General features: G+C 36.2%; 5 protein-coding genes across 5 annotated transcripts; 2 read left to right on the top strand and 3 right to left on the bottom strand.

Moving 5' to 3' along the window:
• Positions 1–1,070: 1,070 nt before the first annotated feature.
• On the top strand, positions 1,071–1,661 carry LOC126615637 (uncharacterized). The gene has a single exon (XM_050283496.1). It carries the CDS (start codon positions 1,086–1,088, stop codon positions 1,566–1,568), a length of 483 nt encoding a protein of 160 aa, XP_050139453.1. The 5' UTR covers positions 1,071–1,085; the 3' UTR covers positions 1,569–1,661.
• A 3,596-nt stretch (positions 1,662–5,257) lies between these two features.
• LOC126615371 (uncharacterized) lies at positions 5,258–5,623 on the bottom strand. Its single transcript, XM_050283193.1, has one exon. The coding sequence runs from the start codon at positions 5,621–5,623 to the stop codon at positions 5,258–5,260; it is 366 nt and encodes a 121-aa protein (XP_050139150.1).
• Positions 5,624–11,530: 5,907 nt separating this feature from the next.
• Positions 11,531–12,417, bottom strand: LOC126617289 (dirigent protein 22-like). Its single transcript, XM_050285316.1, has one exon. It carries the CDS (start codon positions 12,342–12,344, stop codon positions 11,763–11,765), a length of 582 nt encoding a protein of 193 aa, XP_050141273.1. The 5' UTR covers positions 12,345–12,417; the 3' UTR covers positions 11,531–11,762.
• Positions 12,418–13,893: 1,476 nt separating this feature from the next.
• On the bottom strand, positions 13,894–14,799 carry LOC126616022 (dirigent protein 22-like). The gene has a single exon (XM_050283971.1). It carries the CDS (start codon positions 14,651–14,653, stop codon positions 14,084–14,086), a length of 570 nt encoding a protein of 189 aa, XP_050139928.1. The 5' UTR covers positions 14,654–14,799; the 3' UTR covers positions 13,894–14,083.
• Positions 14,800–20,900: 6,101 nt separating this feature from the next.
• On the top strand, positions 20,901–22,368 carry LOC126614253 (uncharacterized). The gene has a single exon (XM_050281833.1). It carries the CDS (start codon positions 21,032–21,034, stop codon positions 21,980–21,982), a length of 951 nt encoding a protein of 316 aa, XP_050137790.1. The 5' UTR covers positions 20,901–21,031; the 3' UTR covers positions 21,983–22,368.
• The last annotated feature ends 3,803 nt before the right edge of the window (positions 22,369–26,171 follow it).

Below are 26,171 nucleotides of genomic sequence, written 5' to 3'. Positions count from 1 at the left end.
TTTTGACTGGGGGTGTCCTAAAACAACCAAGTAAAATAATGGATGTTAAGTTGTTGAGAGTCAGGTACAATGAAAAATCTCTAAATTAAAAAGTTAAATTTTAAATTGTAATGCCACAAACGAATGGATAAAGTAAATTCATATAAAATACTTTGCAGAGTAAAATTTTTATATCAAGTTATGATACTTCATCGGTTGAATCCAATCTATTTATGAAACCCCTAGTTCAATTGAGTTTGATTTAGGTTAGAAAACGTGGAATATTCAGAACAAAAATAAAAAATTTAATTATTGTTTTAATTGTCATGACAATTTTTTTCATCGCCCAAAAATCTGAGTGGGGCGGATGCCCCCTCTGGGCCTTAGGTAGCTCCGCCCTTGCATCAAACAATGTAGACACTGATCCGTCCCTCTTCTTTTAGAGACTGTAATTTTAGCCAGTGCTTGCTCAATGTGAGTTTCTTTGGTCAAAGTAGATTCCTTCATCTGCAAAAACTTGCGTACCAAACCTTCCCGGTCGTAAAACATTAGGGTCCATTACATCCGGTCTGTTAAAATAGAGGACAAAAACTTCGAAATGCATGCTCAATGATAATTACCATGGAGATGAGATCCTCTCCGGATCTCATTGTCCGGAACCAAGAACCAGCAAATTGGACCACTCAAATCGAATCCCCCATTAACTCATTCTGCAGACCAATTTCACACCAACAAAGAGCCCGGATATCTTTTTCTTGAACCGTCCAGATTTGCTTTAGGCACTGAACAGTGAGGTGCGGAAAAAATCTCAACTCATTACCTGCTTTCCCCCCGTTGCTATCAAAGCATCAACGTGAGGAAACATCCTCAAGCATCAATGTGAGGAAACTTCCTTGACGTAATTTCAACCATACGTAGCATCGCACTACCTGCTCTTGTGTGAAAATTATGGTGGGAACCGAAAGTCTTGACAGTGACATTCTTATTTACCGCTTCTAATTTGGGCAATACAACGTTCAATCCTTGATCGCGTGCTTTCACATCAGAGGGTAAAGTTCCAATTTAGACTTGGTAAATTTAATTTGCAAATTACCCTTTGCTATAAAATGGAAAATGGGACAAAAGTTACACAAGTGCGCGTCTCAATTATTTTTCTTGCTGTGCAGTGCACTGTACACACCTCGTTCCACCAGAGTAACTACATAAAGGCTTTCACTCTCTGCACGCTTCACTATTTGCTCATGGCTTCAGCTTCCAGATCAAGCACTTGGCTTTTCAGTCTGTCGGAGAATTGGCTCCCAATGGCTACTATAATATTCGCTTGCGGGTTTGTCGGTTACGCTGTTTACGACGCAGTGATGGCCACCGTGTCTGAGCTGCTGCAACGTTTGTTGGTAATTTCTCCTTTACTTATAGTCATTGTAGTTCATTGGCTCTCCACAGGCAGCCAAGTTAACATTAGCATTCCGGGGTCGGAGCCCGGAGCCATCCATAGAGCCGGGGGATCGCCTTGGGGTGTGGCCTTTGTACTATTTCTGCTCTTCTTTCTCATATCTTACCAGCCTTCCTTGCATGGCCTTCTTTTCTAGTTTAATTTATGTCTTTCTTTTGGAAGGGCAAGTATGAAAATGTAATGTTCGTTTCTCCTCTGAGTGATTTGTGTGGCACTCCTTTTCCAAACATTCCTCTGATTGATTTGTGTGGCTATCATTTTCCAAACATGCTTAATAATGTGTGTGTAAATCTAATTAATTGCTACTTCAACTTTGTTACTTTCTTAAGAATCCTTGAGATCACTTGAGCAGTGCTCAAATCCCCCTCGAGTGGTAAAAATTCAGAAGGAAAAAAAGGGCTAAAAGTAACAAATTACCTAAACAATTTTTTCCAGGATTCGTTTGTGTTTTTACTAGGAATTTCACAGACTCTTCAATAAGTGAGGTGCATTCCTGATGATCCCAAGCCATGGACTATGGAGCATATTGCTAATTTATGTTTAATTTTCTGCCTTCTGCCACATTATTTATTTATTAATATCTTCTACCCAACAAAGAACAACAACAACAACAACAACAAAGAACATTTGAAAAAAAAGAAGAAGCAAGAAATGGACATATTGCTGACTTTACTGTGGTTTGATTAATGGGAAGCGAAATTATGCAGAAGCCAATATGAAAGTGTATTATTTTTTAGTTGAGTGTACTACCAGTTCAACGGGGGAGCTAGGACAACGAGGCAATGGATCACTCCCTAACTAGAAACCTAGACAGTTAATTGTCAACTAATTAGTTTCTATAATTAAGTCAAATTTAGGCTGATCCCCCACTAATGAAGTAGAGCCTCGATCTATGCAAAGGTATGGACCTTCCATATATGCAATAAGAAAATCTGAACATACATTTTCTGTAAAACATTAAGGACATAAGTATGTTTTTGAAAAAAGTCACTCGAGGTTGGATGACAAGAACTTGATTACACTTTATAATCAATCGCGCATTGTGATATGAGAAAATTAATACGCATTATGATGCATAATTGGCTTGGAATGTAGTCATGGTATCATCAAAGTTATATATATATATATCTATGTTTTTCTGTCACTCGAGGTCCCCTTGAGCAGTGTTCGAGCCCTCTCGAGACTCCTCAAGCAATGCTCGAACGAGGAACGTGGTTAATGGTTCAAGCCCCCTTCAAACCCAAATTTGTTTTTGTTTCGAATATTGCGTTTAGACAACCATACATATATATGCTTATGTGCTCTGCCTGCTGCAGTTTTGTGTATAGTTAGGTTACAATCTACCTGGCCGTCCGTACAGGCCCTGTGGGCGGTGGGCCTCCGGTGCTTCATGGCAAGAGTCACGTGATACTGACGTCTCTGACACGTGATCTAGGACACTTGTCCATCTCGCTGATTGTGTTACATTGTCTCACACACACACACACATATAATATTGGGAACTGGGAAGTGCTGAATTGCTCATACTTGATTCATTAGTTAGTGTTTGAGTCGAGAAAATGAGTTATCAATGTTATAAAACTATGGACGAAACTGTAGAAAGAAATGAGACGAAGAGGGTAGAAAAAGATAAAGTAAAATATTCTCCGATCATATGTTTTTGATATGAAGATCTTATTGTCATCATGGATGATGGTTGGTTTTTTTAGGAGAATTTTTTTAGTATGTTTGGAACAAGGAGCATTACGCTATGTTATTATATGAGGAATGGAAGGAAGGTTTTTATTTTTATTTTTTTTTTCTTCAAGTATTCTTCAATTTGTATAATGACGAATATTCTCATACTCCATATACTTAAAAAACTGTCTTCTAACCCTCCGATCTTTTCCCAAATATCTAAGCTATGAAGAAATTCGGGTCTGATATAATTTAAACGATGACTTAAAATTTCAGGTCTTACGACAATAGTGGAGAGATTCAAATGTCCTCAGCTTTATTTTTTTTCGAGAATCAGATGACTTCAACTCACGATTTAAATTGTCTGACTAATTAAAGTTGTACACTTGTAAGAAATTTTTTTTCTGAACGAATGCGATTTCTAGCAGTCTAGCTGTTTGGCAATTTATACCAACTGTTGGTGATGTTGTAATGTGGGACATTGATAGCACCAGATGGCACCAATGCCAATTCCAGCTATATATGCATCACAAGCGAAAACACCTAATGACACTTTGATTTGGTTTGCTATCAGTATCATTAGCTTCCCACGGTCAACACACCCTTTTTCGCTGGCTTAAGGGGTAAGAACAATATCTATCTAACCACACGTAACTAAGGATAATATTTATTTTCTATCATCAACCACAGCCACGATTAATGGAAGAGGAGATTAATTATGCACCACATATGTATTTAATATTTTTGTGGTGGAGTCTTAGTACAACAGAAAGATTTGTTCTTTTGTGACAGAAAGTTCAAATGTTTGAGTCGTGGAACATCTTTGCAAAACAAGGGTAAGACAACTTATGATAAATGTTCCCCCCTTCTCCCTTCTTGACCCTCGCAAAAGAGAAAACCTTATTAGCTTGGAGTCGCCCCTTATATGTATTTAATATTTCTCTCACGCAACATACTTAACAGTTACCTTACACATATATAAGTCTAATACATGTGAGAATGAGAATAATAGATACAAATATAGATATAAGAACTAATACTTTTAATCAGAAATACTTAAATAATCAAAATACGGAAAAACAATATCTAACTCATGGTACAAAAATAATCAGATGCCATCATCTTTGAGTCTACGAGTTTCTTTTTCTTTTTCTAAAATGAAATTCTAAGTGATTTGACTATGAAATGGAAATTTTGAGGGATTGTGAAGAGTTAACCCCATTATAAACTTAACAATAAAAACATACAACAAATTTTCCTAACAGAGTATATGAGCTATAATGAAAAACTCTTCAATGTGGGATAAATCTTATGAGATGGTTACAGGATTAATCGGTCAATTATATTCCACTAGAGTAGTGCTACATTGATCGCATTTTGTATACTATATTTGTGACAATCTCTCTAATAAAAGGACATAGCCCACCAATACAAGTAGATTTATCACATATTTATTAGAAGAATGTTACAAATATGCTATAGTTATAAAAATGTTGTAAGAGTAGCATATGTTTGCATTCCGCTAGCACCACCGCATTGGAGAAAACATGGAGTTGTGTACCATGCCATAAGAGATGATTATGGCCAAACTAAAAGGAGAATAAGCAATATGATGCTTTATAAAATTGTATTTATAGGATATCGATAAAGAACAATTTTATGTGATAAATACTCAATGATTAATGGCCAGCATTCATAAATGATGAACTCATGATGACGATGGGCCTGGCAAGAAGCTACAAGAATATGGAAGAGCATCTTCTCCGAATCTACTATGTGAAGATTCTAGGAATCTGCATATTCTAACCATTCATCGTATATTGTGCTACCAGTTTTCGTCAGGAACTATTTATATTTAAGTTTAAATAAAAAAAGTTAAATAATTTTTTAACGCACGATGCATGATAAATGATTAAGATGTGAAAATTTTTAGGATTCCCACGATTTGAATCGGATTGGATCCAAATCCCAAAGAATATCACAAGACCAAGTTGCATACAGTAATCTCAAAACAAACGGCAATATTTAGGTATACCCAGTTTCGTGTTTGCCAAAAAGATCAACAAGCCAAAGCCAAAGCTTTAGTACTATTACAAATTCATATAACGTAAACATCCATTTGCACATATACATCTAATAAAATCATCATCATCTACTTAGTAAGGGAAACCAACGTTCCTGCAAAGAAGACTGGTAAGAGATCATGATCAAAAGGAACACAAGCACGAGTCCAACACCCCACGGAGACCCTCCGGCTCTGTGAAGCGAATCCTGCTCCGGCAGCGGCACCAAAAACGATAACCCACCCGATAAGCAGTGGACGACAAGCAACAGAATGATGGGAACAAGCATGAGGAAGAGTTTGACTTGAGTCATCAAGTCCTCAATCATGGACTCGTAGTTTATGTACCATGTGAAGCCCATGATGAAGACGAGGATTGAAATGAAGAAGCCAAGGTGGAGAGGGATGGAGAAGTAGTCCCAGTAAGAATAATAGTCGTAGTCCCTAGCCATGTTAGGCTTTTGAAATTTAAATATGGGGTTTCAGTGAAGGTTTTTACGTGCGACTGGTTTTTTGTAGAGTAAACTGGTTTGATCTTCTTTGGGAAAAGGTTGTGCGGTGAACGAGGTTTATATAGACAATCTACGAATTATTTTTTATTTTTATTTTTACTTTGCAATTACTTTGTTTTCTTTTTTCTAAAGGGGTTCGTGTAACTTTTTCTTTATTGGGTCAAGATCCATCGGGATAATTCCCAGTGATGGTGAGAGCAATCTATGGTTGAGATTCGTTAATTGAGGTGTCTGCCTATGAGAAAATGCCACGTACGACCGACCATGAACAAGAATATGGGAAGATGAGAATAAGAATATTTGAAAAATAAAAATGGGAGGTTTTGTTTTAGTAAAGGCAAAGTTGCGAGGGGAACATATTATTCGGAAAGTCGTGCCTAAAATGGTGGTCCAAGCCACCTTTGCATGCTTTATGTATATTTTAAGCTGCTAAAGGAAATTAGTGAAAGGGATATAGATGTATGTTCTTGGTTTTTACACATCCACTTTTCTTTATGTGCGACTGAATGCTTGCTTCAATTTGAATCGGAACATATATAAAATAATCAACACATCCACTTTTCTTTTTGTTAGTTAATAATATTTATACACATATTGACATATTTTTTTTGTGATTTATAGTTTATTGAATTAAGATCGAACAATAAGTGATCTACAATTTTAGGAAAACTAATGAAAATGGCTTGAAAACTTTGAGTTTTAACGATAAGGCTAAAATAAAGGGTAAAATGAATAGTACCAGGATTGATTTTTTAATTTAAAAATATGATTTTTCATTAAAATGTATAGTACTGATAACTTTTCGTTAAAATTCCCTACAATTTTTATAACCATAAGAGCAATTCCACCCCTAAGGACTTTGCGCCAGCACCCAGCGCATTTATCCACTCAAATGAACAGTAACATACTCCAATGAACAGTAATAGGCTAAGGCATCTCCACCCCTAAAAAAATGCGCTGACACCTAGTGAAAAAATGCGCTGGCACAAACGATCTCCATCCCTACAAAATGCGCTGGCACTCAGCCCATTTAAAATATTTTTAAATTTTGTCTAAAAGAATAAAAAAATAAAATAGTTTTAATTTCGGATAGGATTTTTAACCAATCTCGTCACGCCACATGTCATTATCTGAACGTACTATTTTGTGAATAGATTTCCGCTAAGATTTTCAACCAATCCCGACACGCCACGTGTCACTTCCGTTTTACAATAATTTAGCCAAGATTTCGATAAGATTTTCAACCATGTCTAGTTCAGGCGTCCCTTCCGTGTCTTGAAATGTGTCGGCTTCTTGTTCGGCCATGTCTGGTTCTGGAGAACTATGTAGACCCATACTGTGCATGACAACTTCTGGACTAGTTGCCACAATTTTGTATTTAGGGCAATCTTTGACAATTTGCCAACATTCCCATTTAGTGAATGATTTGTTCCCGTTCTTTGAATTATAGAATGCTTGAGCTTGTAGTGTCTATAAAAAAGTGGGATAACATAGTGTTAAAAAATGCGGGTGTAACACAAATAAATAAATTCAAAATATTGATACGGGTGGAATGCATATAAATTACATAAAAATGACATAAGAAATTAAATAAAAATTACATAAGAAATTAAAATTTTGATGCGGGTGGAATGCATATAAAAATTACATAAGAAATAACATAAAAATTACATACGAAATTAAATAAATCAAAATATTGATGTGGGTGGAATGCATATAAATAAATAAAAATATTGTTACCTGATCCGCTAAACTTGTCCCATTACGGAGGTTACCGGAAGCATGAGAGATGGCGTTTTTCCAACAAGTAAATGATGCGTTGAGTTTTTTCCAACGACCTTGAAGACCTTGACTAGTTCTGGCGTTTTCTCCATGTACATCGCAAAATGCTTTCGTAATTTTACTCCACATTTCTCGCTTATCCATCTCATTACCCATAATCGGGTCATGAGTAGTGTGAACCCAACATTCACACAACATAACATCTTCAATAAGCTTCCACGAAGACATTTTTTTCTCTTAAAGTGTAGAAAATATTGAAATGTAGATAGTATAGAAAGTGTAGAAAATATTGAAATGTGGTGTAAAGGTAGAAGATGAGGGTTAGGTATTTATAGGAAAAAAATTAACATTTTTCAAAATTTTATGTATTTTTTTTTAAATTTTCTGTATTTTTTAATAATTTTTATGTATTTTTTAATAATTTTTAATGAATTTTAATATAGTTAATTAATCTGGACCGTTGGATTTGAAAAATATTCAAATCCAAGAGCTAGGGACTTGCCACGTGGTCAACGGTCATATTTATGACCGTTGGGCTGTTTTTTTTTTATTTATTTACTTTTTGTGAAAAAAACGTGGACCGTTGATCTATGATCGGACGGTTCATTTTAAAAGTCAAATTTAAATTTTTTTTACCGTTGGAAATCCAACGGCACTAAGGGGGGCCACGTAGCCCTATTCCGGGTGAACACAAGTGGGCTGACAAGCGGACCCCCCCTCCTGCAACCCGGTCTGCTACTCGCGCACAAGCGCGCTTGTGCTGCACGCGCCTGCTAAACAGGCCAGCCTATGGGTCTGTCCGAAATGGGCTGGCCTGTTGCCCGACTTGGGCTGTGTGCCAGGCTCTTTTGCGGGCTGGAGCAAATTGACAAGAGGCTGGGCAGTTTTTTGGACTAGGTGCTGGGCAATGTCCACTGGGGTGGAATTGCTCTAAGGTCGAGGAGAAGATGATTCACATGAATTGTTGTGGCCACTAGAAATGGTCAAGACTTCTTCGGGGCTTAGAAAGGATCTCTTTTCATCTAAATGTATAACCAACTATGGAATGGGGCCTACAAGTACAAGAAACCAAGCAACTTGACATTACTTGGCACTTGGCAGCATCATGATGACTCAAATCAAAGTACTTTTGGTCAAGAAATCAAAGGACATGCGGTGTCCCATTAAGCGTCGGCATAATATTTGATGGACCCATCTAATGATCTTTTTCACACTAGGTTTCCATTTTATGATCCACTTTTGATACTCATTTCTTAAAGACATTAAGGTTATCTCCAATGGTAAGGAGGGAAAATTAACAGGAGTCAGATTGTCTGCCCTCCTGTTTGGGTATCTTTTTCATTCATTTCTGTTTTATGCGGTCACGGTTAAGTTAGGTTAATATTTTATATTAATTTTTTATAGAGATAATAAGACAAAAAATAATAAGAATATAAAATATTAACGTGGCTTAATCGTAATCGCACAAATAGGAGGGGATGAGATTGACACTCAAACAGGAGGACAGACAATCTAGCTCCAAATTAATAACTTAGTCTCGTAAGTTTAACTATTTATAATTATTATTTTTCTCTTAATGGTAGGGGACTCATAATTTAGGAACTAGCTCCAATACTTTTATATATTTACTATTTATAATTATTATTTTTCTCTTAATGGTAGGGGACTCATAATTTAGGAACTAGCTCCAATACTTTTATATATTTAATACAATTCATCTAACGGTCATATCCGGTGATGAATTTAGTTGCTAATTTTCAAAAATTACCATAGAAACTGAGCAATTAAGCTTGAAGTAAAGCTTTGTTCTCTTGTTTTGACAACTGGTTGATTTTGTGTTATTTTCTTCTACTTGTTATCTTGCACCTCTGTCAATTGGCGTGGAGGAGGTTTTGCATGATTAGAGTGAGAGGATGGCGGATCAGGAGTTGGAGGGAAGCGCGGAAACATCTCTCAGTTGTCGGCATCTCTGAGTCAGATGCTCTGTGCCTACGGACTTGACGCCAAGGTCACGCATATATCGGGGAAAAAAATAGTTTGCGATAGAACTTAGAAGGAAGAAAAAAAAAAAAAAAAAACAGTAAACACTGACTTTTCTTGTTCTCAAATTTTGTGTTAGTTGTTTAGTTAATCTTGAGTCCAAGTTTTGAAAAGGGACTTATCAAACAAGTTTTTAGGCTGAAAATTGAAACCCAGTTTTAGAATTAAAAAAATTTGAACTCAAGTAGAGTACCAAGCGAGGTTTAAATTTTCTCCAGAAGCCAAGATCAAGGCAAAGGAAGAGAGGATGGAGAAAATTATGAACTGGAATGCCGAGATGGGAGAGAGCCTGGTCATGATTTTGGCACTCTTTTATGCCTCTTTCGCGTGGTTTTGTAGGTTTGTCTAAGGTCAGGTCAACAACGCCGTTTGGCAAAACTCTTTTTTCAAATGATTTGACTTTCATTTATTAATTCCACACCGGAATTAATAATAAAAAGGAATTAGTTATGTTATAAATTATAATAAAACTGTTTTCGTGCAGTGAAGTGATTAATGAATGGTTAGACAAGACAAACAAGGATACGCATGAGATCTAATAGGTTAGAAGCAATGCATCCGTTATTTGTATTTAAATTTGAATTTCTTATTCATGAATTAAAATTGTTGAATTAGAATATCGTCTAATAGAAATCGGTAAACATTTCCCTAAAACCCATTTAAACAAGGGAATTTTGATGCACTGTCATAGTTATGTTGTATAACTCGCCAAGTTGGCATGTCTCTTTTACTAGACTTTTCCTACTAATCGTGGTCAAGTCTTTGCCCCATAATATGGAGTGCCACCTGCATCTCTTTGAGATCAATTTGTTTTCCAAAAGAAAAAGGTTGGGATAAATTCCAAAAACAAAAAGAGTTGGTCCGTTGACGTTGACGTTGACGTCACCTAACCCTTTCTTTTTATTCTGATTTATACACATCATATGTATAATGTATGAATGCCCACTAAGAAAGAAAATTGTATTGGCATAGTTAGCAATTTAGTTTATTTTATATATTGGATTATTTTATATTTTATGTATTAGAATGTTTCAGTAGAGAAAGAATTATGATTGCTTTCAAATTTGTTATTAAAGTTCAAGATGGTTTTTTTTCCTTGTTTTAGGATTAGGCATTTATAAAACGCTTTTTATAACTGCATAAGAATTATGTCGAGACAATAAAATTATGAGTTTGAACTTTGAAGTTATTATTATTTTTTTTTGAAAATTTGAAATAAGTTTGTTTCTTCTTTTGAAGTTATTATTATTATTATCTTTTGAATGACTAAAATTCTCTCTCCTCATATTTGCATCCCCTTCTCTTACATTATCTTATTTTTTCTTTTTCTTGTTATAAAAAATTAATATAAGAGGTTGACGTGGCTTAACCGTGACCGTTAAAATAAGATGGGGAAAGGAAGGGAAAAAAAGGAGGGGAGAGAATGCTACTCCCTTTTGAATTGTTAAGTGTCAAATGAAGTACCAAAAATAAAATTTTTTAAAAAAAAGGAAGAAGGAATTGTATCCAGCTAGGTGTAGACATTGTCAAATGATAAAACACTCTCTCACCCGTGTCTGATCTCGACCGCTGTTAATTAATTTTTTTTAATTTAATGTCAAAAATAAAGATGGGTGTGTAAACAAGTTAAATGAGGTGTGTAAAAATCATCTTCCGCATACAATAGGTTTGTATGCTCCTCCTCATTAGTTCATCTCTCTCGTCAAAATTTTAGCCATCCAAAGAGAGAGAGAGAGATAAGAAAGAATGGCGTATACAGAATTGTTGTAAGTAGGTTATTCCCCTCCATTGAACCACAAAAAAAAGAAACTTGGGGAGACCCCTAAAATTTTGGCAGGCTTGAAATGAAGAAAATTTATTTTTCATCTATCCGTCCTCTGCTGAGTTATTGAACACCAACCAAATGCATATAGCCTTGGAGAATGACTCGTACATAAACAAGCATACAAATACTAAATTCTAAATTAGTTCCTAATCATGTTTGCCAATACTTGATAAAGTAAACTCAACCACGGTACTAAGAACTTGTTTAGAAATACTTTTAAAATAATTGAAAGAAAAAAATTGGTTCCAAAAGCACTTACATGTTTTTTCAGGATTCACTTACTTTTTTGGTAAGTATTGGTTTACAAAATATTTTTACCAAAAATGCTTCTAGTCATCTTAAAAACACTTCTAAATAAGCATTGAAATGACCAACATAATTAGAAAAAAAAAGAACAAAGAAAAAAGGTAGCAAATAAAAAAAAAGATATCATCAATAATGCAGCACATAGATATTATACTCCACAGTGGCATCTCCTGTGGCTGGAGTGAACGTATGAGTTCTTGCTTCAGCATAACCTCTTGCAAACCTGAAAAGCCCACTGCCTCCAACGACAGGCATCTCCCTCACCTTGTTGAAAACCTGGTTCCTTCCTAGAATCGTTATAGTGCTGCCATTGTACTTCCCTTGTATGAAGTGAAAATTCATGGCCATCAGCAGGCCAAGTTCTTTCTGTGAGGCAGACGAATAGAACCCTTGAGACTTTCCCAGTAATTTTGAGGTCAATTCAGGCCCTTCAGTGAGTGGATTATCAATCATGGTAATTAAACCAAACGCTGTTGATGAATTGGTTGGTGGGTTCACCACTGGAACTGAACTGGGATTTGGACCGCCAACAATGTCGTGCCAGTACATCTTAAAGTGGCTGAACTTCTCTTTCTCGAGACCCAGAAGCTTGCGGTCCAAGGCTCTGACAAAATCGTGATCATCTCCTTGGACAAGAATTAGGGCAAACGAAGATAGAAGTGAGAGAATTATGAATTGTGTAGCCACGATTTGAGGTGTTCTGGCCATGGTTGAAGCTCTATAGCTACCAAAGTCGCTATTTTGGTTTAGAAATTGAGTAGCTTTGTGTTGACATATATAGTGTGGAATGAGTGACAAAGCTTGACCAAGTTGGGTTTTTTTCCATCATGGTGACCACCAACCACAGGCTGCCGACATTTTTTTCTCCCTTTTCTTTTGGGTCAGGTTGTGACATTGCATAATTAAACTTAATGTTTCACTAGTTAATCCAATTGGGTCTTAATTACTTTTCTAAAATGACTAAACAACTCAACACTTAATTGGTATGCAGCGTGCTGTGTCTGCAGGAAATTGTGGTGAGGTAATTATGAGAAGGGTTTGGTAAAGAAGTTGAAGAAAAAAGAAAGAATGACCCTTAGGTAAAGTATTGAAGGGGTTGGATGGCTTGTCTTATTTATATACTTATTTTTACTTTTTACTAATTTTTTTCAAACTCCGATGATCGTTAGATTGAATGAATTAAAAAAGATTAATGAGCAAAAATTAAAAAGAATGTCTAGAAGGTAAAAAAAAAAAGTGTGAATAGCACTACCCCTCCTAGAATCATAGTGCATGGTTTTTCTTTTTTTGGATTACTGGATAATTTTTTTGGAATGCATAGTTTTTCATGACTAACATGTAGGTTTTGGTGGAACCGGATCCCCTTCGGACCCAAGGGAACTGAGCCTAAGGATTCAATGATCTGGACTATTGAAATTTGATCAAACGGCTACAATTATTATAACTTTTAGAGAGGCCCCCTGTTTGTAGTTGTTGAATTAAATTTCAATAGTCTGAATTATTTGATCCTTAAACTCAATTCCTTTGAGTTCGGAAGGGGTCGGTTCCCATTTTGGTGGCCTAACGCTTACTTTTGATCTCTAGTTTTTTGTGGACCCAAGTCATTTGGTCTTTCCATGGAAATGATGAATTTTATTTATTAAATAAAACTTGAAAATTGGGTATCCATAGCACATGCATCATCTCCATCTGTACAAAAGACATCGTCATATATACAAGCTCCTCTACCGTGGTCCGTAAGCCTTACTTCATCTCTTTGTCTATGTCAAAAAGTGCTGTTTTCTTTTTACTACAGTAAAAGTTTTATAAGAAAATTTCAGTGGTATGCAAACAAAACTTTGAGTGAAAGTGAATCCATTCATGGCTTAGAGAATCATTCATACAATATGGCATATATCCTATTGTATACACATCTCGCATCGCATGTGAGTGAGAGATGTATACAAGAAGATATATCTCAGTGACACAACTACTCTCAATAGCTTTAATTGCTGCAACTCCATCACAATCAATCATAACTAAATAATTATGGCTTGAAAAACGGTGGAGATCAACACATATGGCATGGTCTTTTATTTTAATTGTGATTTAATTTTCTTCAAAAGCTGCAACTATAGCAAAAGAGTGAACCACCGGACAGCTTTTTGTGGTAAAATGTGAGAGGAAAAAACTACAAATAATTGCACAGGAAGGGATATGGCAAATTCACAAGTAAAATGGTACATAGTCTAAATGATTTCTTGCACACTTGGACATATATAATAAATTGGATACTAATTCAAGTTGTATGAATTTGGATTAAAAATGTTCATCCTCAGATTATAAGGGACAGCATGATCCAAAATCAGCATATATATATATGTATATATAGATGTTACAAGACCTTAAAACAAAAGCAAGCTAGACAAGCAAAGGAAAAAGTAAATGTGCCCAGAAAATAAGCATGATCAGTAATGCAGCACATAGACATTATACTCAACTATAGCATCCCCAGTAGTGAGGTTGAAATAGTGAGTTCTTGCTTCAACATAACCCCTCGCAAACCGGAAAAGCCCGCTGCCTCCGATCACAGGCATCTCCCTGACCTTGTTAAATACTTGGCTCCTTCCTAGCACAGTTATGGTGCTACCATTATACTTGCCTTGAATGAAAGCAAAATTCATGGCCATCAATAGGCCAGCCTCTTTTTGTGAAGCAGATCCATAAAACCCTTGAGCTCTTCCCAACAATTTTGAGCTCATTTCAGGTCCTTCAGTAAGTGGATCATCAATCATGCTTATAAAACCAAACCCTGTTGATGAATTCGTGACTGGTTTCACCACTGCAACTGAACTGGGATTTGGACCGCTAACAATGTCGTGCCAATACAACCGAAAGTGGCTAAGTTTTTCTTCTTTTTTCAGCCCCAAAAGCTTTGTTCTAACAACACCTGGGTTTTTTCCTTGGACCGAAATGATGGAAAATGAAGAAAGAAGCACTATGACTTGGGTAGCTAAGAGGGGAGGAATTTTGGTCATGATCGCACCTCTTAGGTCATAAACTTGTCACTGCTTGTTCAGAAGATATTGCGGCAAGTTGTGTTCATATATATATATTTATAGTGAATTAGACATAGCTAGCTTGACATAACAATTAACCAAAATTGGGATTTCATCATCGTTTTGGCTAACACATTAGTACCAAACAGAGCAGGGTTTTGTTAAGAAAAAAGAAGGCGAGTGACCATTTAGCATTGAAAATTCAAATCATGTTAAAATATTGCCAATTAGAAAATGGTCTTATTTGGTTTGGTGGACCTAAAACCCTATACTTAGGTGGACCAAAGCTCTTGTTTGGTTACTTTTGTTCTTTGCATTAAGAATAAAAAGGTTTTTAGGAAAGAAAAATTGGGATTTCAACCTAAACATTGAGTGAATGTGATAAGAAATAATACAGTGTCATTTAGTGACCTAAAGAGTGCCGGAAAGGACGCATCTTTGGTGTACAAGTTATCTTGCACACGGTAAATGTTGGGTAGCCAGATGTAGAGCGGATAATTGTTGAAAGCATTTAAGTAGTAAGCCCACCACAAGATGAACGCTCTCATATTTCGACTTCCACAAAGCCTTTGGTAACACATTCAAGACATCACTGGGTTTGGGGGTGGTGATAGAAGTTCTAAGAATTTAAGAGAAAGTCATAGCGATATGAGCTGTTTATCATAACGATATGTGTTTAGTGGAACTGTGTGATGTATGCAGCTGAAGTTGATGGTCCTAACTCCTAAGAGCTTCAACGCAAGTATGACAAATAGGATTAGCATTTTCTCTTCAGCCCACTTGCACCCTTCGGTTCTGTGAGCTAAAGCCTGCTTAAAGATATAACCAAATCGTGCCCAGTGATCCATCTTAGGCAGCTAAAGCCCATTTCAATTCCTTCCAATTATAATTAGGCTTATTTTTAGCTACGCCGTTTGAAATTCGATTTTAATTTCATTTTGCTTCACATAACTTAAAAGTAGTCACTTTACTCTCTAAAACTCAAAGTTTGTTTCACTTTGCCCCTTGAAACTCGATTTTGATCTCATTTTGCCCCTTGAAACTCGAAAGTCATCTCTATAAAACTCAAAATCCGCTCCACATGACTTAGATCTATTAGTTTCTTATATGGGTTTGATTCAGGTGCACTAGGTTAATTAATTTTTTTTTAAATTTTTTATGTCTTCAATTTCTTTTAAACTTAATATTCTCAAAATGTTGAATGTTAATGCAGAATAGAGATTTATAATCAATTTTTTTTTCTTCACATGAGGCATAGTCTTATTGGGTGTTGGGTCACACATATGTTTTAGGAGGCGACTTATAAGTTTCAGGGAGAAGAGAGAGTCCACAAGTCAAAATGGAACGAATTTTGAGTTTCAAAGAGTAAAGTGACGACTTTTGAGTTACAGGAGGCAAAGTGATATCAAAATGAAGTTTTAGGGGGCGTAGCTAAAAATAAGCCTTATAATTATTAAAATTAAAGCACCCATTTGGCTAAATAATTTGAAGGCTTTGCTAAATTTTAAGGTTCATTTGATAAAAAAAGGGCGACAGTGACCTCAAGCTAATAATTTGAAGGCTTTGCTAAATTTTAAGGTTCATTTGATAAAAAAAGGGCGACAGTGACCTCAAGCTAATAAGACTCCTTAATTTTTTAGGGTCGGGGGAGGGGGAACGTCTATCGTACGCTACCTTACTCTTGTTTTGTAAAGAAGTTGTTTCCATGACTCGAACCGTGATCTTTCAGTCACAAAAGAGCAACATTTTTGCTGCGCCAAGACTCACCCTCTTAAGGTTCATGTGATAAAAAAAAGGTCGTACCCAGTGCACAAGGCTCCCGCTTTACGCAGGGTCTGGGAGAGGTGAATGTCGGCTAGGGTTACCCCCATTTATGGAGAGGCTGCTCCCAAGTCTCGAACCCGAGACCTACCGCTCATGGGCGAAGGCACTTGCCATCGCACCAAGTGCGACCTCTTTAAGGTTCATTTGATAATTATTTTAATTTCATTGTCTATCAAATAATTTAATAGTTGAATATACAGTTTAATCTTGTGAGGTATAGTGAACTTTTCTACGAATTGTAACTTTATGAACACATGATGAGAATTTTTTAGAATATATTAGTAAGGGCCCAAAAATTAGAGGAATTTTATAGAACTTTCGCTTTTCAAAAATTTTAAAATATATTAGTAATTAACCTCTTAAGATAGTTTATTGTAGCTTATATGGATTATTTTAGTGCCACAAAATTAAAGCATCTGTGTTGATATTGGATGGGAAAGTTTGATAAATTATTGAAAATGTGATGCTCATTTCATTATAAAATGCATGCATATTATCTTTTGAGGGTTTAGGGTTGAGGTTGGCCCAACGTCATTGGTGATCCAAATGCATATAGTGCGGGCCCCACCGGGTTTGCTTAGGGGATGCCCTTTCGTAATTCAAGTCACGATGATGTACACGTCTACAAACAGAAATGGGGAGAAGGAAGGCTGGAATACTAATATGCATCTATTATTGAATTCAATTTACCCGACTTGATAGTACACTATCCCTTTCTGGAACGTCTAGTGCTAAAGTTATTGAATGGGTAAGTGACAATCCTTAAAATAGACCATATAACGTATTTTATCTGTTGAATTATAGGTGAGTATTTTATTAGAAGTTTCTATTATATTAATATACGTACATACATACATATATGCACAAATCCTTGTACACAAACAATGTGGACATAATATATGATTTTAACTCATTATGAAGTTTAAATCTATAAACAGAACAAAAACAACACACACATACATACGAAGAATTATCAATTGTCTATATCACGTGTATCAATTGTCTATATTGCGTGTGTTACATACTCTGTAATCATTATTGCTAGGGTCCACACAAATCAAAATGGTTGATGACATTATTACAATGAAATGTTTTTAGAAGATGTTCATGATTATTCCCATGAGTTGGAACCAAATTAGAATATATATGCCTCAAATCTACAAGGCCTATAGAAATCATTTTTACCATTTCAAATATAACTTGCAAGTATGCTGCTAAATAAGCTGAGGATTTTAAATGTCCATCTGGAAAAAGGGAAAAAGAAAAGCATATTTGAAGGATGTTCATTTTATATATGTTTCTTAACATCGATCGTGCTTCTCATCTTTGTTTCTTCTCACCTTGTCCCTTTCAGTCCTACACTTTTAAAAAGCCCAAGTGTCTAATTAGCTACACCCATAATTGCATACATGTCTTTTTCATTAGCCATTTGCCATCAGTTTTGTTAGAGAAGCAGTTGATGCTGTTCACATGACTCAAACAGCATACGTCGAATGAGGCGGCCATCATATGTTTCACTAATTAATTTAGATAAGGTCATGGTAAAGTCTTAGTAATTTATCTCGCTTAATTCTTTATCGTTTTTTTTTTTTTTTTTGCCTTTATCGTATCATAAAATGGGTTAAGTTTTAACATTCTGTCTTTGTGCTGAAACTTTTATTTTATCTAATTATATAATATTGTCTTTTCTAAAAATAATAATAATAATTAAAATGTCAAGCTGGGTGAGCTACGTGTGTCATTAGAAAACTTGACTCCCAAGAATCCCAATGTAGCAGCCATTGAAGCTTATATTAGGTTTGGACCGTACAGCTTATGGCCGCAAGTTCAATCTTTATTTCTGTCATTCTACTAGATCGAATAAACCAAGGAACTTTCCTGCTTGATTAATATATCGAGAACAAGGTTGTGAACTATTAATCCACTTTTGACCAAAAAAAAAAAACACTATTAATCCACTCAAATTATAATGGAGTATCTCTTTTTTTACTACATAAAGCCTTCATAACACACACAAAATTTTTTCCCTGTATTATATTTTCTTAAAAAAAAAAAAAAGGTTTAGAGGTGTTGGGGATTATCTTTGACGAGACACAATAAGTCGAACACCCTCATCTGCCAACTTCATATAAGGATAAGAATTAAGAAATCACGATTATATGGGACAAAATAGAAGGGACATGGACAACAAATCATGGTAGTGGCACCGCACACGCAAGGTGCATAAACTTTTAGTAAGGATAATAGAGAGATCACCAATTTATATATGTTGCAGAAATGACACATTTGATGACACATCTTTTTTAATTCTTTTTCGTTTCGTGGTAAAATATATTGGAAGATTTGATTGATAATATGTGTGTCTGTGTGTGTATATATATAGATTAATTTGTCAAAGACTTCCTCGTTATTTTTTTAAGGGATCTTTTGATATAGGCGCCTCAGTTTTGAATTTTCTAAATCAAACATCCATGCTTTTTAGTGATTTGATTAAGCTTTTTTTGTCATAATTTTGGTGCTATATGCACATTATATTGTATCAAATTTCCTATAATCTAGCCTTTTGATTACACACTTTCATCCGTTAGAGATAATTGTCAAAAAAAAAAGTTGGTTAGATTCAATTTATTTTCACAATAATGCTACAACTTAGCAATAATTATCTACGATTTAAGATATTTTCTTTCCAAAATAGTTTAAAATATTTTTAAATCCCCCAAAATCAAACGTACCGAAATAAGTTTTTCTTTTAGTACGTTAAGAGAAAATATGATTGAGAATAATATAAACGTACCAAAATAAAAATAATGTACCAATATTAACAATATGTATCAAATCAAATGTACCAAAATTGCAAATAAATGTACCAATTAATGATATTTGTAAATTCAAACGTACCCACAGATTATATATACGTAATGTATTGTACCTAATAATAATTCGTCAACAACTATACTTAAAAAAAACAGCAAAAAAAATATAATTTCACAAAAAAAATTGAAAAAATTACATGGAGTTTTTATGTTGATCACCAACTATTTGAAAAAGAAAAAACCATTTGTAAAAAGAATAATATTAAATGTTTTCATAACCAAAAAAAAAAAAAAATTGTGATCGAAAAAACATATTTGGAAGAAGAGAAAATATAGTTTAATTACTAATATCTCCACTAAATAAGGAAAATTTCATCATGCAGATAAAATGATAAATTAAAAAATTATTTTAATTTTAAAAAATAGAGGTAACTATTGGTCAAAGCACTTTAATCAAATTTAAAAAAGACACAGATATTTAATCTAAATGATATAGAAAAACTGTAAAGGATTCAAATTTTTTCTTTTTTTAAAAGATTGAGATTGCGACATGGTGGTTCAACTCACTGTGTCTGAATTCAAACCCTCACTTATCTTGATAGTGTAGAATTTGTAGATGCATGTAACATATCGTTTATGTTAAAAAATTTGCTTAAGTAGGTGGATAATCTGCGAGGGTTTTTTTCCCTTCTCTACCTCAAGTTTTCTGCAGGCACAACGTACGAAAATTGTGAATAGGTCATGAGGAAATTTCGTAGTTTCGAACTTTCGTGCAAGAAGAAGAAAATGACCAAAAACATGTGAACCCAAAATGCTACGAAACAAAGACCTGACTTTCCAATTATCCATTCTTTTCTTTTGGATAACAAAAGTGCCAAACAAACATTAACATATAACTTGTCACTCTCACTTGTAATGACTACAATGCCCTTGATGTAATGTATTATATACAGTTACGTTGTACTATAAGATATAATGAATTCATACGTTAAAGAAGACTTTTCATTGACTGTTTTTTTTTCCTTATTAGGTGAATCTAACTGTCAAATTATCAGAAAGACGGGTTAATGATTTACTAACAACACTAATATTATCCTCAACTTTTAGAAAGCTGGGCCTACAGCTTACTTCTAATAATATCAATATTATCCCAAACTTATTAATCATTATCTACACAGTCATTCATGTGTGAGATTTTATCACAAAAGACCTTAATATTAATTGAAGTGAGATTAAAATATTTAAACTATTCTTTTCTTCCTTATCCTGCCGATGACATCGTGTACAAGCTAAAAGGGTATAAAAATTTAGAGACTAATAAACCAGTTTTTTACAAATTAAAACAGGCATGATTTTGTCATTTCAAATGTGGACAAAGTGAAAACCCAAGAAGTTGTGCTCCTATCATTCTAGAAAGCTGGCAGCCTTTACCTTGCTCCTGATGTCATTGCTTGGAGCCTTAATTATGGTCAATTGTCAACCAATGTTAATCTTGCCAGTCAAGCCCACCAAACAGGCTATTCAAATAAAAATTCATAACCTCCTAGGCTTGGAAGCCTCTAGACCTTGAGGGACTTTAAAATCCCTCTCTCATTAGCCACCCTTCCCCATCACTCTCACCCTTTCTTTCCCTTTTGGGCTTAAACAACCACCACCAACAACTAAACAACCTCTCTCTCTTTCTCTCTCTCTGCCCCCAACATAAATCAAGCAATCGGAAATGGGCACTTTAGTTGGGCATGTAGTACCAGGTTTTGGGTTTCTTTTGATTGGCCTATGGCACCTCTTTAATCACATCAAACTCCATCTTAACCAACCAAACTCCTACATAGCTCCAGCTTGGTTTCCCACCTCCAAATTCAAGTATTTGGAGCTCTTCTTAATCATGGGAGGCTCATCTGCCTCCATTGCCATGGAACTCTTCATAGGCCCAGAGAAACACCAACCGTTCGATGACGATGGAACCATCCCCACCAACCATCTCCACAACTTTGAGCACTCTTCAATATCCATGGCTTTCTTGGTCTATGCAGCTTTTGCCATCGTCCTCGACAAAATTGCCCCAAAAGCACAACATGGTTTAACCCAACTCCTTGGAGCCATAGCCTTTGGGCAGCAGCTTCTTCTCTTTCACCTTCACTCTGCTGATCACATGGGACCTGAAGGCCAATACCACATGCTTCTGCAGCTTGTGGTCCTTGTTTCTTTGACCACAGCCCTTATGGGAATTGGTTTTCCTAAGAGTTTTCTGGTCAGCTTTGTGAGGTCACTTAGCATATTTTTCCAAGGGGTTTGGCTTATGGTCATGGGGTTCATGCTCTGGACACCTGACTTGATGCCAAAAGGTTGTTTCATGAACTTAGAGGAGGGTCACAAAGTGGTTAGGTGCCATGGAGATGAGGCACGTCACAGAGCCAAGTCCTTGGTGAATCTTCAATTTAGTTGGTTCTTGGTGGGAATAGCCATTTTTGGGGTGTCCTTCTATTTGGTTTTGGTTAAGGTTTACGGTGAAAAGGTTGAGTATTTTTCATTGACAAGGCTACGCGAAGAAGATGAAGAGGATACGGATCTTGATGTTGAATCTCAAAAGATAAGTAAGCTTGGAGACTCAAAGAGTTTTGTTAATCATATGGGAAAAACAGCCTTTGCGCCCATAGACATGGAAAGGTAGCAGGAAAAGTGCAAGCTATAATGGAGATATGGGATTAGTTATGTGTGTATGAATGAATTAGGTTGTGGGATATATGCCATTTTATATTTGATTAAACCAACCATAATGTTGTCGTAATTAATTAAAAGAGGGATTTGTCTAGTGTGAAAGTATATATGTAGGTGTTTAGAGGAGCACATATTGGTGTAAGGAATTGTTTAGTTTCCATTGATATTGATGGGTTTTAGCTTTAGGTTCAATCTTTTGGTGTTTGGTGTGTGCCATGTGATCAAAAGTTCATTTGTGAAAGAGAGATAATTTATCATGCCTTCGGAATTTAGAGTCTGTATAATATTACATATATTTAATTCAATTATTATCTGATATTCAGATATAATTTATGTGAATATATGTATTTAACAAAATCAACATCTTGCTATTGAAATTTATATATTGTTTGCCAATATAAGTTTATGGTTTACCAAGATGACCTTGTACCTTGTTTTAATGAATTCTTTATGATGTGTTATAGTGGATTAAAGATGCCCCTTAAGGATCCCATTATTTTAAAATTAAGTCTCATTAAACAAAAGACTTAGAAATATTCACAGAAAGACATTGTTTAAGCTCATAAAGATTAGTTTAAGCTTAGAGATTTTTCACTAAATCGTTACCATCCATATGGCTCCTTGCCTTGGACTCAAAATATGTTATTTTTCTAAACAACATCAGCTTCGATATAATAAATTAATAACTGGGAAAATTAGCCTAATATTACATAGTCCTGTTTAATGAATAAATAAATCGTAAGACGAAGATTTCGGTTGTGAAACTAATTTTATAGTTTTAACACTGTTTTTGAGTTTGACAAGCAAGTGCAAAGCTCCTCCAACCGCATGAGGAGGATAAAATACGTTTGACATTGTTGGTCACTGCTAATGCATTACGCAATCATCACTTCCGTCCTAAAGTCTAAAACTTAGTAGTGGAGCCCATACAAAGCACGCCTACGGAAGTTTCGTTGAGAAAATACACCTATGGCCAACCACGCACTTCCATGACTAGTAGGATTTAAATATATATTGCAATAATAATTAAGTTTTATTTCACTAAGTAACGTTGATTATATGAATTTTAGAACTTCACTGTAATCGGTTTTGCACAATTTCTTCCATTAATTCCATGTAAGGCATATCTCTTCTTAAAGTATCTTTCCAAGTCTTCAAGAAAAGACATGTGATGGACCGGTGGTGTATAGCTTTTTAAAGTCTCTTCCACATGCTGACCTTCTTAAAGTATGTGATGGTAATTGTAAAAACTTAAGGACTTGAAAAGAGAATTTAAGAAAAGCTATAGAGTATTTGGAGCTAATGTAGAACTATGACCCAAAACGTTGCTAAAACGGGACTCCATTTACAAGAATATCAATAAAAAAGTCTTACATGAATTTTCAAAAACCACAGAGTGTGGTGAAGGTCCACAACAACAACAACAACAACAACAACAAAGCCTTTTCCCACTAAGTGGGGTCGGCTATATGAATCCTAGAACGCCATTGCGCTCGGTTTTGTGTCATGTCCTCCGTTAGATCCAAGTACTCTAAGTCTTTTCTTAGAGTCTCTTCCAAAGTTTTCCTAGGTCTTCCTCTACCCCTTCGGCCCTGAACCTCTGTCCCGTAGTCACATCTTCGAACCGGAGCGTCAGTCGGCCTTCTTTGCACATGTCCAAATCACCGGAGCCGATTTTCTCTCATCTTTCCTACAATTTCGGCTACTCCTACTTTACCTCGGATATCCTTATTCCCAATCTTATCCTTTCTCGTGTGCCCACACATCCCACGAAGCATCCTCATCTCCGCTACACCCATTTTGTGTACGTGTTGATGCTTCACCACCCAACATTCTGTGCCATACAACATCGTTGGCCTTATTGCCGTCCTATAAAATTTTCCCTTGAGCTTCAGTGGCCTACGACGGTCACTCAACACGCCGGATGCACTCTTTCCATCCAGCTCGTATTCTATGGTTGAGATCTCCATCTAATTCTCCGTTCTCTTGCAAGATAGATCCTAGGTAGCGAAAACGGTCGCTTTTTGTGATCTTCGCTAGATTGCTCCGGTCATTAGTGTGGATAAGTATATAAATGGATAGAGATAGGAAAGCAAACACAAGATGTACGTGGTTCACCCAGATTGGCTACGTCCACGGAATAGAAGAGTTCTCATTAATTGTGAAGGGTTTACACAAGTACATAGGTTCAAGCTCTCCTTTAGTGAGTACAAGTGAATGATTTAGTACAAATGACATTAGGAAATATTGTGGGAGAATGATCTCGTAATCACGAAACTTCTAAGTATCGGAGTGTGGTGTCGTCTTGACTTGCCTTATCTGTCTCATAGGTAGATGTGGCATCTTCTCTGGAAGTACTCTTCCTCCATCAGGGGTGGTATCTTTAACTGGTGGAGATGCACAAGGTAATGTATCAATTTCACTTGAAGCTTACTTGTAGTTTCAGGCTTGGTCAAGCGCGATACAAACCATGTAGTAGGAGTCTCCCAAGTCGCCGAGCTAGGGGGTCTGCTGAAAGAGGTGACAGACAAGGTAAGCAATCAGAGCTCCGACTGATTGTTCACCTTCTCCCCATCTTGCAGCAGCATGAAGGATAAAGAGAAGAAAAATGAGAAGAGATGATATGAGATACTTTTGCTTTTGAAGAAGTAACTTTCCACAGGCTTATTCTTGAACTGAGCTGGAGGGTTTTCTGGTTTCCTCCAGAATATAAGGCCGACTGAAGAATTTGAGGGTCAAAACAAGTCCATCAAATCTAGAGTACGTTCCACCCTGCTGATATGGGATACTTTTGCTTTTGACAGAGTAATGGATGTATCGGCACGTGTGCTGTTACGCTTGTCTCCACATGCTTCCTTGTATCCTTCGCACTTGCCCTATCTGTTCCTCAAGCAGATGCGGAATCTTCCCTGGAAACATAAGATGTTGAAGATGAGTACTCGAGAGTAATGCCAGGTAAGTAATCAGGTAAGGGGTTCCAGGCAGTCACTTCCTGGCTGGAAGCTTGATTCCAAGTGCTGACTGATTGCTCTCTTTCTCCTTGTCTTGCAGGTAAAAACAAGGCCAAAAGAAAAGACAGGGAAAAAGCATGATATGGGATACTCTTGCTTTTAACCCTGATGATATGAGATATTCTTGCTCTAGTATAGCTTGTTTGCAGAGGTATTATCGGGGGGAAAGAAAGCTGAATATTTCGAAAGGCTTCGTTGGGAGTGCCCTCTCAGATATGATGAAGGGTTGAGCATTTTTGCAGGTCTGCCTGTCCGTTGGGGATGGAGGTCGACATATATAGGAGTCTCCCTAACAACAAGTAGTAATGCTATTCCTTTACCCTGCTTGGTCATAGCACGGTAGTGGGAGCTGCCAGTTTCACATGTTTTAACTCTGTCAGAGCACTTTGAAAAAGTGGTCTGTGGTATCTGGCTCTCGAGATTCGGAGAACGATGCCTCTTCGATTTTTGAGAAAGCAATCATGATGGGGGTCTGACTCTCGAGATTCGGAGAGCAATGTCTCTTCGATTTTTGAGGAAGTAATCATGTTGGGAGTCTGGCTCTCAAGATTCGGAGGGCGGTGCCTCTTCGATTTTGGAGCAAGCAATCTTGTTGGGAGTGTTGTCTCGAATGTGAGTAAAGGTTGGACATGTTTGCTAGTCTACCTTGCCACGAAGCACAAAGGTTGACACACAGGGACTTTCCAATTATCCAGCAATGGTACTGTTCCTTTACCCTCTCTTCGATTTTGAGAAAGTAGTCATGTTGGGAGTCTGGCTCTCGAGATTCGGAGGACGGTGCCTCTTCGATTTTGGAGCAAGCAATCTTGTTGGGAGTGTTTTCTCGAATGTGAGTAAAGGTTGGGCATGTTTGCTAGTCTACCTTGCCACGAAGCACAGAGGTTGACACACAGGGACTTTCCAATTATCCGTACTGTTCCTTTACCCTTATGGGTAATAATATGGTAGCTAGACCTTCAAAATTTATGTGTCTAAACTTTGTTAGTGCTGTTTCTTTGCTATTCTTTTACCTTTCTTGGTCAGAGTGATGTAGTGGGAGCTGCAAGCTTCACGTGCTCAACTTTGGCAGAGAACTTTGGCAAAGTTATCTATGGTACCCATAAGTTATTGTTGCGTGTGGGAAGTGGGTGA

Source organism: Malus sylvestris, chromosome 3 (assembly GCF_916048215.2).
Source record: "Malus sylvestris chromosome 3, drMalSylv7.2, whole genome shotgun sequence".
Classification (NCBI taxonomy): domain Eukaryota; kingdom Viridiplantae; phylum Streptophyta; class Magnoliopsida; order Rosales; family Rosaceae; genus Malus; species Malus sylvestris.
Note: the sequence above shows the minus strand (reverse complement) of the source record. Positions and strands in the feature narration are given on the sequence as shown.